General features: G+C 31.0%; 1 protein-coding gene across 2 annotated transcripts in view; it reads left to right on the forward strand.

Moving 5' to 3' along the window:
* Positions 1–12994, forward strand: part of LOC136976828 (U2 snRNP-associated SURP motif-containing protein) — a 171880-nt gene that overhangs the window by 32021 nt on the left and 126865 nt on the right. The window contains exon 7 of one of the 2 annotated variants that reach the window (XM_067272219.1): positions 5739–5783. The exons of the other annotated variant lie outside the window; for it this stretch is intronic. Coding sequence (XP_067128320.1) covers positions 5739–5783 — 45 coding nt within the window. The remainder of the gene's footprint in view (positions 1–5738; positions 5784–12994) is intronic. 2 annotated transcript variants of the gene reach the window in all.

The following is a 12994-nucleotide window of genomic DNA, read 5'->3' on the forward strand; positions in this document are numbered from 1 at the left end:
CTAATGATTAGCATATGCAAAGTTTGTTAAGTTTATGCACATGCAGAACAAATTTCATTTTATGCTGTACCAATAGGGTTCAGTCCCAAGTGCCAAATTAACAGATTAAGAAAAGGCTTGGTGATGAAAAGGATGGATGAACTGAAGTTCAGACCCTTCACTACTATTTGAATTGTGAAAACATTGAATGCTTCGATCTGAAGATCAGATGGAGAATTCTAAAAAGCACTTACTTGGAATAAATATCCCGACTCCATTAACTACTTTCGAGTTTCTTTTCTTACAGTTATAATTTAATCTAGGATAATGCAAGAGGGAGGAAAAAATGACTTAAGTTCGTCTTCCATTATACTAAACAAATATCTAACCTTTCATAAGAGATTTCATTTGTTGGAAATAATTTATTCATGTTTGAATATCTTTATTAATATCTTAGATTCATAATCTAGAAATCAAATGGTAACAGCAACTAGTGTTTGATATTTTCTACATGTATTCTCGTCATATCATTAAAAAATTTTTAAAGCATATATTTATGAAAAGTAAGTAATTCAATTTTATTAAGCATTGTCTCATTTAACTACACGAAAATAATACTGTTATATTTCTGTTTGTTAGTTTATTATGCAATATATTAGCAAGGTTGAGGCCAAAGTTTTCGACGCGAAAACATGTACGTTGGACGTTTGGTGCCGTTTCCCGTAAGCCTAGAAGTTTGGCAATGGCCTTTGGAATGTAGAGCATGATTCCACTGACTTTCCAAATGCCATTGCCAAACTTCTAGGCTTACAGGAAAGCGGCGCCAAACGTCCGACATACACGTTTTCGCGTCAAAAACTTCGGCCTCGACCTTGCTATTATCAAAATGGAATCATTAGTGAACATCTTGATTAATTTGAAGTAATTTTAACTTTGGTTTTTGTTTATTTTATTAGATAATCAAAGTTTTATTATACACATCAATAGACAATGCATAGCTATTTATTTACTTAAGAATAATAAAAGCCGTTAATACATCATTCCATTGCGTTGTGTTCACTAATTATATACTGTGGAAAACCAAATGTTTGTTTTTTTGCAATATAAAATTAATTAAAGTAGCTTAAATTAGACTTTGATATCATTTTCTTTTATTCATGTGGAGAATGATAAATTATAAACGAAATTGGGGAATTGGTTTTATAAAGTTTTTGTATTAAAAACAAATGACTTCGAAGTTATAAAAGTCAGATTTTGAAATAAAATTTTACATTAGAATAAGAAATAGAATAGTTTTAATTATATTTAAGAATAAGAATCAAATTTCATGACAATTATATAAAAACTTTCACGTAAATTCCATGAAATGATATCGGTACTATTCTATTCATTATTCTGATATAAAATTTGTTTCAAATACACTCGAAAATGGAGTAATCCAAAAATGTTTGTGTGCATAAATTTTGACTTGAAAGATGTTTTAAAGTTTTATTTGTTTTAACTTAAATGTAGAGCCATCCCAATTTGTAATTTGTCTGTCTTACTAAATCTTTCTGTATTTTAATAGAATGCATTCCAGCTTATTTAAAATAATAAACTTAAAAAATTGCTTTATTGGAGACAACATGTAAAGATATAAACAAAAGTAAACATGATTAAACTTTTCCCAAACATTTTCAAATGTTTAGGTCCGATGATCAGGGAAATGTGTTATATAATAAGAATCGACTCTTAGAACAGAATGATTTTTTTTTTATTTCAAACATATTCAGATTTTTTTGCTCAGGTAACAGATGATTTCTGTTCGATTGCTATCACTGTCTGATGGAAAAAATTTTTACCATTGTTCATTAAGAAGAATATCTTCAAAAAAAGATAGGTTGCAAAGGTTTACAGTGTGTCCAAAAACTTTCTGTGCAGTGAGAAATTTGTAGTGACATTAAAGTTATATGTGTGGCATTGCATATAAGACCTGTAAGTGTGTATGTCCCATGTTTCCATTTTGCGGAAGATGGCGTTACCGCTTGCTCGTAGATGTTCCAGTTTTTGAAAGACTTCTTTGCCGATCACGTAATCTCCCATGGAATCCGGCCTGCTTGATCTCCGGGTCTCACTCCTTGGATTTTGGGACATCTGGAGGACATTTTTGCCATTTTTTGTTAAGAGAAACTGCAGTATTGTACATAAAACTTTATTTTACTTTTTCCACTTCATAGTAACTTTTTGGACACCCTGTACAATTAATAGAATTTTTTAAAATATCCTATTAATTGTATGTATTTATTCTATACTAATTATTTCATTCATTTGTTATTATGTCATATATTGTAATTGTATGCTGAGATCAAGTTTAAAGTTTGAAATTCAAACCATTTTTTAACATATTTTTCTTAATGTTTTTAATTATAATAGATTAGATTAAAGTGTATTTAGTGTGTTTTCTTATTAAAACAAAAATTCATTTTTTTAACATTGCAGTTGAATTTTAGTTTGTTAAGACTCTGATTGTAAAGTTCATATCTTAGATCCTTGAATTGAGAAGAAATTTGATTGGCTTAAAACTAGTGCGTTCTCGAGAAACACAAGTTGATACATATACCACATGATTCAAAGATCTGTAACAATGCAGATGTGTAGCTTTAAGATTGTTAATATAAAGGGTTTTTAAATTGTTAATAGATTGGGAAATATGGATGAGGGGTTAGCATATACATAAGAAACAGTATAATGTTAATGGATATAACAGAAAAAGTTTGGAAATCTAGTGATAAAGATTAGAAAAAAAAATATCAAAAAGAAAAAGAGAAGTGATACAACACCATCTAAGTGAATTTCAGAGTGGACACTGAGGTCTTTGTTGGGTATATGTGTCGTCATCCATCAGAAAGGACACCTTACCACACTGTACTTCCAGGCTCGGTCTTTTATTAATTGACGTTTACAAAGTATATATTGAAAATACAGAGATATATCCAATGTAGCGACCAAGTATTAGACCAATATGACTCTACATTCTGGCAGGAGAGACTGCCTTTACTTCCAACTCTCCCCTTTTAATGGATTTGGTGGATCCGAAGGCCAGCCAATACGGAATCGAGCCAGCAGCTCTCCTTCAGGTCTGCACTTGCCAGGACACCTGACTAATTTCGTTAAGCATAATGATCTCTGACCCCTCCAGTAAAACCAATCCAGTGAAGCAGAAGATCGAATCTCTCTGTCTTTGACTAAATTTCCTAAGCCCACTTGACATTCTTGAATAGAAAAAAGTTAACTTAATCTATATTAAAAAATTACGCATTCAGAACCAATATACGGTGTGATTGAAAAAACAAACATTTTCAAATCCCTTCTGGGCTCTGCTTCGAGTTCTTTACAGTTTTTTTAGGTGGAAATTCGATAAACAAAAGCCGTTAACCTTATTAACAGTATTCCTTTATCAATAGTAAAGATTCGATCAACATAAAGATTTTAACGTCTACTTCCAATAGTAGAAAACTATTGGAAGTAGACGTTAAAAGGAAAGAAAAATATTGTAGAATAAATAGAGATAAGAAATTTAACAAAATTGGATACTATTGGTTGTTTTATAATGACGATATCTTATAATATAATTGAGATGGGTTGACAATAATAACAATGATAATAATAAGCGCAGAGCCCACAAATGGTTAGGAATTGAAAGTTGAAATTTAGTACACAGTTAGGGTACATCACAAGAATGCACACTAAAAAGGGATTTTTGTAAACTCCTCACGGGAAGAGGGAGGATTATCCCGAAGAACTTGTCTTCTACTGTACTATATTAGATGCATTTTTTTTGCGTTTTTGTGGGGAAATCAAATTTATTTTTAGACCCATCTAAAAATTGTCTAATTAGTCTCGGAAGAAGGGGACCTAATTCTTGCATTCGGTGAAAATGGGTAAGATCAGCTTTGTAAGAAAACCTTTGTAGTTATATAAACAAAATTCTAAAATATAATACAATAGAAGGTTAGAAGTACGAAATTACCGAATCTTAATGTTTGTTCTGATTTTTTTGTCTGGGCAACACCAAGCTTACCTGTATATTTATTTATTTATTTTATTCCCATTTCCATGATTTAAAAAATTAGTATGAGGAGGCTGGCAAAAATTTTGACGAAATAAATATTTTTCACTAGAGTGCTAGTAATTAAATGGAGATTATCTACTATACGACTAATGAAGTTTAAATATTTTTCAAATGTTTCAAAAAAATTCTGTTCCGCGAGCTAATTCTTCTTGTTGTTTAACAGATTCTCCAAAGATTAATCTAAATGCATGATAGTGCTCGGAAAGATTTTTGTTTCATTTAATTTTATTTGACGATTTGACTCAAAACAGTTTCTTGAATTGTTTATTTTAAGCTTTTGTACTTGGAGTTAACGAAAGAAGTTTCTGTAGAAAAAGCCGATAACCAGAAAAAAAATTTTATTCTTATTTAAAACTTTAAATTATTTTTCATTTTAAGTTTTATATAAATTAACTTTTAAATAATTATTTGTATAATTAATAGAATAAGTTAAATATTGAGACATGTATTAATATTTTTGTTTGAAAAATTATTACAATGGTTTTAATTTCAGCTTATTTTTATGTATTTTATAATTAATTTGCCTGCATATTTGTTTATTTTTATTAACTGAATTAATAAACAGATTTAAAAGTTTAGTAAAACCAACGAATGGAGTACAAAAAAAAAAAAAATAGTAATAATAATAAATAAAGTTTTTTTAACAAACATCTTGCAGCATTAAATTATTAAAATGTAACAAAATAAATGTACGATATTTAAATGTTTTTAATCTCTGAGATATTTTTGATGCGTTTAAATACATATCTAGGAGAAATGGTCAATTTATGGTTTGACAGCAGCCCGACGTCGCAACAGTTCCGCTGTGTCTGTTCTCCTTTGCTCTTCTAGGTGTCAAACTGTAGGTGCACACTTCTGGTCTAGAAATATGTTCAATTCTAATGTTTGATGCCGATTCCACGTTGTGTCAAGTTAGTTGCCGACTGAGGCTCGACTATAACCCGGACGACGTTCTTGTCGACTTTGGTAATGGCTAGTGGCCTTGAAATCCCATGCAGTTGTTGGACTATAAACAGGCCTAAATAAATATCTTTTATGTTCCGAAGGCCGTATATTTCAGTGTAATTTAAATATTGCAGAGATTAGAAGCCCAAATGTTCTATATTTATTTTGTTATATTTTAAAACTAGGCAAGGCAATTATACACAAATTCAAAAAAAGTGTATAATATTAGAGAAAACAATTCTTTTATGTTCTGTAACTTTGTCATTAGTCCCAGGATCTTACACTGACATTAACAATGAATGATTTGAAAATTACAAATTAGTCATTGTTTTTAATATCTCACAAGGTAAAGTGTTAATTTGAAATCGATTAGATTGGTTCGTCATTATTTTCCAAGGTACTATAATAATATGATTATTTTATAAGTTTTTATTCCATATTATGATTAGAAAATATATTTAATCAAAATTTATTTGTAAATAATTCAATTTTACTTTTAACTTAGACTCGTAAGCATTTTTTTTTTTAAATACTAATCCAAAAAATCAATCTAATTTTTAAATATAAGATTTGTTTTCCGGAAGAATTATTTTTACGGATTACAACCTTATTCTATTTACATTATTGAAACTATTACTCTACATTACACTATTATTGCTATTACTGTTTTCTGAATATTCTTCATTATGTTCATCATTTTCAGATTCGCCAGAATATTCGTCGTCCTCACTTTCACAAAAAAACAGAGGTATGTCCTCCTGAGATATGTTTTTATGCTTGAAAGCTACCGGGTTTATTAAATAATTTTCGTTACGGAGCACTTCGGTAAAATAATAGTCGAAATTTCGTGTAACTGCCACAAAAGTATTTATTTACGAAAGTCGTAAATTGCAAACGAAACAAATACGTTTTTTCGGATTTGCCGATTTATCTCTATCGAGCCGTGACGGCATTTTTTCACCGGAATCTCAGTCCGTAGGGCATATTAATTTTGAAAAACCCAGCACCAAAAGGGTTAAGAATTTTTTCAGATCAAAATTAAGTTTTAGAAATAAATAAATAATGTTTATAAAAATATAAATGTATTTATATATCACATAGATCTATAAAACCACTAAGGAAAAAATTATTATTAAGTTGTGTTCTAATTAATGTTATTATTAATTTCACCGAAATGCTTTCGTCTTGGTTTTGTCATCAATAGGGAAAATACGTTTCGTAACTGGTCGTCATTCTGTTCTCTAGTGAAATTAAAATCTCGTGTTACTACGAGCAAACTCCATCAAATAAACAATCTCAACAGTGATTAATTGAAGTTCTTTATTTTAGTTCTTACAAGCCTAAACCGTTTTCAAGGCTTTCGTGCAATCATCAGTATAACGGATTAAAGAATTAAAACGCTCAATGCGCTATATTCTATTAACCGAAGACAGAACGAAAATCTCGAAAGTTACTTTTTATGCGTGTAAAGATTAAAATAATCAAATTAAATGATTAAATGATCCACACAGATCCAGATTCAGACGATGATTCTGGATCTGTATGGATCTTTGCTCTATTTGGGAATTCTGGTGAAAGAGTTATACTTCCCGTGAAAAATAGCAAACGAACATGGTCTTAGCAACTTTCATTTTGATGAGTTTTTAAAAAAATTACAGTTGCTGGCTGTTCTAGATCATTTCTGTGAAGTTAAAATTGTTATTTAATAATAATAATATAAAAAAAAATAAGTTGAAAACAAGAGTTAAAATAATAGATACGTTTTTGCTACTTATGTGCATACGCAATTAAAAATTTACATAAAAATTGTGATCTTGTTTTTACTCTACAAAATAAATTATGTGATTATATAGCATATGATAGATTATGATAAAAACATTTAAACATATAACACAATGAAATTAGCTTATTCCATTATTATTATTATTATTATTTTTATTTTTATTTTTTAAGATTGTTTCAACTCAATATCTTAAATAATATAAAATTTCCTCTAAGTGTACAATCATAAGTCATAAATATAATTATTCTTCATATAATAATTAAATTAATTGTTATTATCTATTAAATAGTTAAAAAATATAAAATTAAATTGTCCCAATCTAATTATTAATTATTTCAGGTATTATTAAAGTATATATCAAGGTATAATGTCTTTTATTGAGTTAAAAAAATTTTTTTGTACTAATTGTGATATAAATGTGGACATTGGTCACTTAGTATAATATTGCCGTTTTATAAATTAAGAAGGAATATCTCTCTTCATTGAAATTAACTAAATTGAAATTATATGATAATAATATGGAGTGATAGTGAATTAGTAAATTGTATTCAGTACAGTAGACTCCCATTTTTACAATTCCTTAGTTTACAGTTTCTGCTTTTACAATTGGTATATACGGGGTGATGCATGAAAAAGTAGACCCAGGCTTTAGTTTAGCAAAAACATGTAATAATGCAGTAATAAATGCGAAGCCGACTTCTAGTATCGACATTGAAGATGTTAAAAGTGGTCACCTGTTACATCTATATATGGCTGCTCGGATCAAGTCGTGTTTAGAATGCCCAGTGTAATGCAGCGATGTCAACGGTAGCGATTGCACGACCGACGTTCTCCCTCGGTTCCCATGTTTTGTGTGGATTTTCACAATTTAGAACACCAGTATTTACTTGACACAACATTTCGCTCGACTGATGTTCGCTCATTCTTTGCAACACATTAGTGCCGAAGACTTTAACTGGAACTACTTTTTATGTGCTAGTTTTCAAGATTTAAGGCTGTTTAATCTTGTAAATATAGATGCCCTGTGTAACTATTGATGTATATTGATTTAACCTAGGTAGGAAGATTTATTTATGCAAAGGAGCAGTTAATAAATGTTTTAAGTGAAGTTAGTTTTGTATTTATGCAAATATTATTTTAATAAGAAAAAGAGAGGAAAAATATTAACTTGGACTTATTAAGTGATATATTAAATGGCAAAAATTTAATGCAGCATTAAACCTTTTAATAAAAACAACCTTAGCAAAAGAATGCATTGTGACATTATATTATTAATTAAAATAAATGAGCAGTTAAATGCTGGGCTGCAATTTCTAATCATACTTTTAATTTATTTAATTTAAAATATATGCTTTCTACTTCAGATTAGTAGTGGCTCTCCCCCGTACGTCATACTTTTCCTTTAACAATAGAGCCGTGCCGGTCATCTATCTAACACCTTTCAGGAAAAATTTTTGAATTGAAATAACATGACTTCCAGTTTATATTGGACGTTCGTTTACAGTTAATCGGGGCTTCCTGCCCCAAGGTCGGATTTCATCTAGCTAACTCCGTTCTGGAGATTAAGGAAAGATGGACTGCTGATAGTGAGAATTTATAGGTGTATAATTTTTTCAAATTGCAGCCCAATTACAAGTGGATTCTACTGTGTCTTAGTAATATAGTTCAAAAGGTAGTTTTTTTTCCTATTTTAATTTTAAATAAGTCATCTTGAAATGGTTTGTGATGATAATTTTATGTGCACTATATATTATAATATGAGAGTCGTTCATAAAGTTCCTGGAAAATGAAAATGAAAAAGATGGCAAATTGAATATAGTGCTGCATTTTTTGACGTTCATTCCATTTAACTCAAAACAAAGTTTTGTATGGTGTCGTCATTCTTCTAAGCTCTTTCGGAAGAAATTGGCGCTCATTGATTCTAACCACTGCACTACAAGAAGTTTCACTCAATCTATCAACTTCCAGCAAATGCCTTTAAAATGTCTTTTTTTAAATTTGGGAATAAAAAAAACTGCTATGGGGCTAGACGCAAATACCCGATCAAACAAGTTTTGACAATTTTATGTTTGCATAAATTAATTATAAATATAGCATTCTGTTTACGAATAATGATCACTTTCTGGGAACTTTTTGAATGCTCCCAGACTTGTGCAATTGCTATAATTTAACTTTCTGTTTTAATTTGTTTATAAATCTTATACTAATCTTTAATGAATTTTTCGCTGTTATTCCACCTTTCTAATTAATTTTGCTCTTTATTCAGATATTTAAAATAGAGATTAAGATTTATGAAATATATTTATATGTTTTGTATTTTATTATTTTTCATACAATATGTTATACTTAATTACTGTAGAAACAAGAATGTATCCATTTAGTATGTTCTATACACATATATTTTATTCACAAACATACCGATATTTTCTGGGGCAATAAAACCACGATCAAAGCACGTTGTCGTGTCTGGACTTTTTCAGTACAAGAGCGCTTTGAAAGTGTGAGAGTACTTTATATTTAAAATTATTTTTGAATTAATGTTGCACTCTATTTGGAAATAATGTGATATATTTTTTAACGTAATGATCATTCTTGTCAGATATTTTAAAGTTTTTGCAATACTCTACACAACGAATGAACTATATTTACAGTATAGAGAAATTTTCTTTGAACTTTTTAATCTATAATCTTATATAATATGATTGGACGACCGATGCCATAAAGGCATTGCCTTATCACTCGAGAGATCCGGATTCCAATCCGCGTCAGAAACCTTGGGAATTTTCTATTGGTAGTCTATTCTGGATGCATTTGGTGGTTTTATTCTTTTCCATCTGGTTATCCCCCAATTTGGACCTGGCCAAATGTATGATGAGCAAGGAATAAAAGGGCTTCTTAGTGCTCACAGAATGAAAAGAATTAATTTTAAATCACTTCATATAAAACATTTCTATAATAACGAAAAGACTATTGTGATTTATATAATGAAATTATAGAAAATATAAAAAGATTTGCATGGAGACATTTTTAACCCTTTGGCAGCTGAGTTTTTTTAATACTCCCTACATTTAGTTGTAAGAGTTTTATTTTATATTTGAAAATATAATTTTAATAATTTTTTGATGTAAATAGTTTTGTTACATATATGATTGATCATTAAAAAACAAAGTGATTAATATCAAATTTATATATTTTATAATTTTAAGTAGTAGTTATATTATGATAATTTCTAATCAGAAAAATCTGTGAATTTATATGCTTTTATCTCAAAGAATTCGTGCATTGAATGTTAAACCGGTTTCCATTTCCAAATGTATAGAATGTTAGCATATTCTCAGTTAGGTTTCAATGTATTTCAGTATTCTGATATGTGAACGATCATTTAAGAAAATGTTAACATTTATGCATACATTACACAGATCAAAATAAAATAAATATTGTGTTGATCAAAAAGTTTGTTCATTTATTGACGACGATGCAATTGCCTCATTAACTCAAGAGAACTTTCATTATACCATCAGGGATTGGATGTTGTCCATTTACGTAACTTAGGGTACATATCATACTATGATGTTTAGGTATCACGTCAGTCGAGGGAGAGAAATCTGAAAGACTGTATTTGCCTGTTTCACTGGTGAAAAGTAATTTTGAAGATAGAATGTGGCATGTAAAAAAGATCCAAACCTAGTGTGATATCATTGGTTGCCTATGACAAGTGATAGGTGATGTTAAATTAGGTTTACAGGATGATCAAATAACAATCTTCAAGCATGGGAGAAAGTTTCTGCCTCTTTATAATTAATCACTGTGTTTTTAAATGATGCCTTGAAACTTTCCAACTTTTCTAGGTGTTTTAAGTTGGACCAATCAGAGCTGGAATATAATGCAAGCTTGGTTGTAGGCTACCTTGATGTTGTTTTTGCAATCATCTTGTGTTATTTCATCATCTTGTAAACCTAGTTTGACATCATCGATCACGTGTTGGAAGCAACCAATAATATCAGACCAAGTTTAGTTCTTTTAACTTCGTATTCTATCTTCTGAATTACTTTTTAACCTAAAGATGACAACTCAAGTTTGTCAAAAACATCTGTTTTTATTGTTTTTGATATTAATATTAACCCAGTTCTCACTTGTTACTACAAGATGAAAAATGGATTTTTTATGATAATGTTCAGCAAAAAAAGCATGAAGAAAGGTTATACTGAGAGTAGGATGGGATTGGCAGGGAATTATCAACTATGAATTTCTACCTCAAAATCAGACATTTAATATAGAGCAGTATTGTTCCCAACTTGATAATCTGCAGGCATCCATCAGAGAAAAATGGCCAGCATTAGTATGAAGAAAAAGTGTCACTTTTCAGCATCTGTCTTTGACCACTTAAGAAAAATTATTGGAATTTGGATGGGATGTTTTGTGCCACTCCTATATTCTCTGTTTTTTGTCTTCAATTATCAGATATTCAATCATTCCAGAATAGTTTACAGAGGAAGAAGTTAGATGATGTAAAAAAACCATTTAGAGAAATTTTTTGAATAAATGTCTCCAGAATTCATGGCACCTGAGATAATGGATCTGTCCAACAAATGAGCTAAAGGGATAGAAAACAAAAGTGCATATATAATTTAATAAAGTCACTATTTAATTTATAAAATTTGAGTAATAATTTTGTTTAAAAACAAACTTTTTGATCATCCTAATAAATACAAAATGCTGTACACGGATTAATAATTAAAAATACAAAAATTCTTAATGTTTCAGTAATTATGAACATTAATTATCATCAAGAATGCATTTATTTGTGTTTATAAAGGGTATCTGGGAATGGTATTCATAGAAATTAGTATCTGGCAGTCTTTTAACATTTAAATGTCATATGATAATTTTTAAAAAATTTTTAAATGCTTCTGTAGATCAACAGATTATCCAGAAATATTCAAACAGCCGGATTCTTTATTAGGTTACTACACTCTTCAAAAGTTAAATCACAGCTCCACAAAGGAATGCACTTAGCAATGTGCACATTCCTCCACAGGACTGGTAGAGATGATAGAGATATGCAAATTATTAAACGAACAAACAAAGATATGCAAGCAACACCTGTTTATTTAGTTATGAATAAGGCCTTCGTAGGCAGCTAAACAGGCCACTATATGGAGAGGCATACTATTAATGAAGCGATTAATGGGATGTACAGTACCTTGCCAAGCTGTGTCCTCTCCGGTGTGCATGTTGTCTATAGTATGTGGCAGTGGTCCCATGTGTGCCTCATGTTGAATGAGGTCCCACGGGTGTTTGATGGGAGAGTGATCCGGCAAGGCTACCGTTCAGAGACGGATGTGAATTCTGTTCAGGCTGGTGTGAGTTAACCATGCGACGTGTAGTCGGGCATTATCTTGCTGGAATGCAGTGTCAAGTGCGGCCTGCACCAGTGGCCAAATCATAGGCCTCACAATTTGTGTGATGTATCTGCTGTCACAGTACCGGAAATATGCACCAGGGCTGTCCACTGATCAAACACGATGCCTGGTGTGGGCTGGTGTAATGCTTGGCAAAAAAGGCTGGCTTGTAGCATTCCTCAGGATACTGCCACACCCGTCTAAAGCCATCACTGCTACATAGACAGAAGCGGAATTTGTCCTTAAACAATACCCGATTCAACGGTCCAGTTGCAATGAATGATGACACCATGCCAGGTGTGCAACCATGCATCAAGCAGTTAATGGCACCCTGGTTGCTGATTGCTGTGCATGCAGCCCAACTTCATGCAACTTGTTGCAAACAATTTGGGTGGATACAGATGCACCTGTTAATAGTGACAGACAGCCATGGATGTCACATGCCATGGCATACGGGTCTTGATAGACTGTCCGGCAAATCTGCCAGTCTGTGTCCTCTGTCATGTGCCAATACGATCCACTCCCTCTTTGCTGCCATGTTTGCAGATGTTTCTGTATCCATTGTGTTACACATCACTGAATGATGCTCACATCATTTCCAACATGCATTGACAAACTGAGGTTGTGCAGCTCCATGATATGGTTTCGTTTCCCAATTGATGACAGCGAGCTGAATACCACCAGTTATCTCTGAGGCATTTTCTATGTTTTAAAAGTTCAGCTGCCATAAATTGTCACTGATAGCATTTATGACCCAAGCTGGTTGCTGGTCTT

This window comes from Centruroides vittatus, unplaced genomic scaffold (genome assembly GCF_030686945.1).
Source record: "Centruroides vittatus isolate TY-2023 unplaced genomic scaffold, ASM3068694v2 contig_1112, whole genome shotgun sequence".
Taxonomy (NCBI): Eukaryota; Metazoa; Arthropoda; class Arachnida; order Scorpiones; family Buthidae; genus Centruroides; species Centruroides vittatus.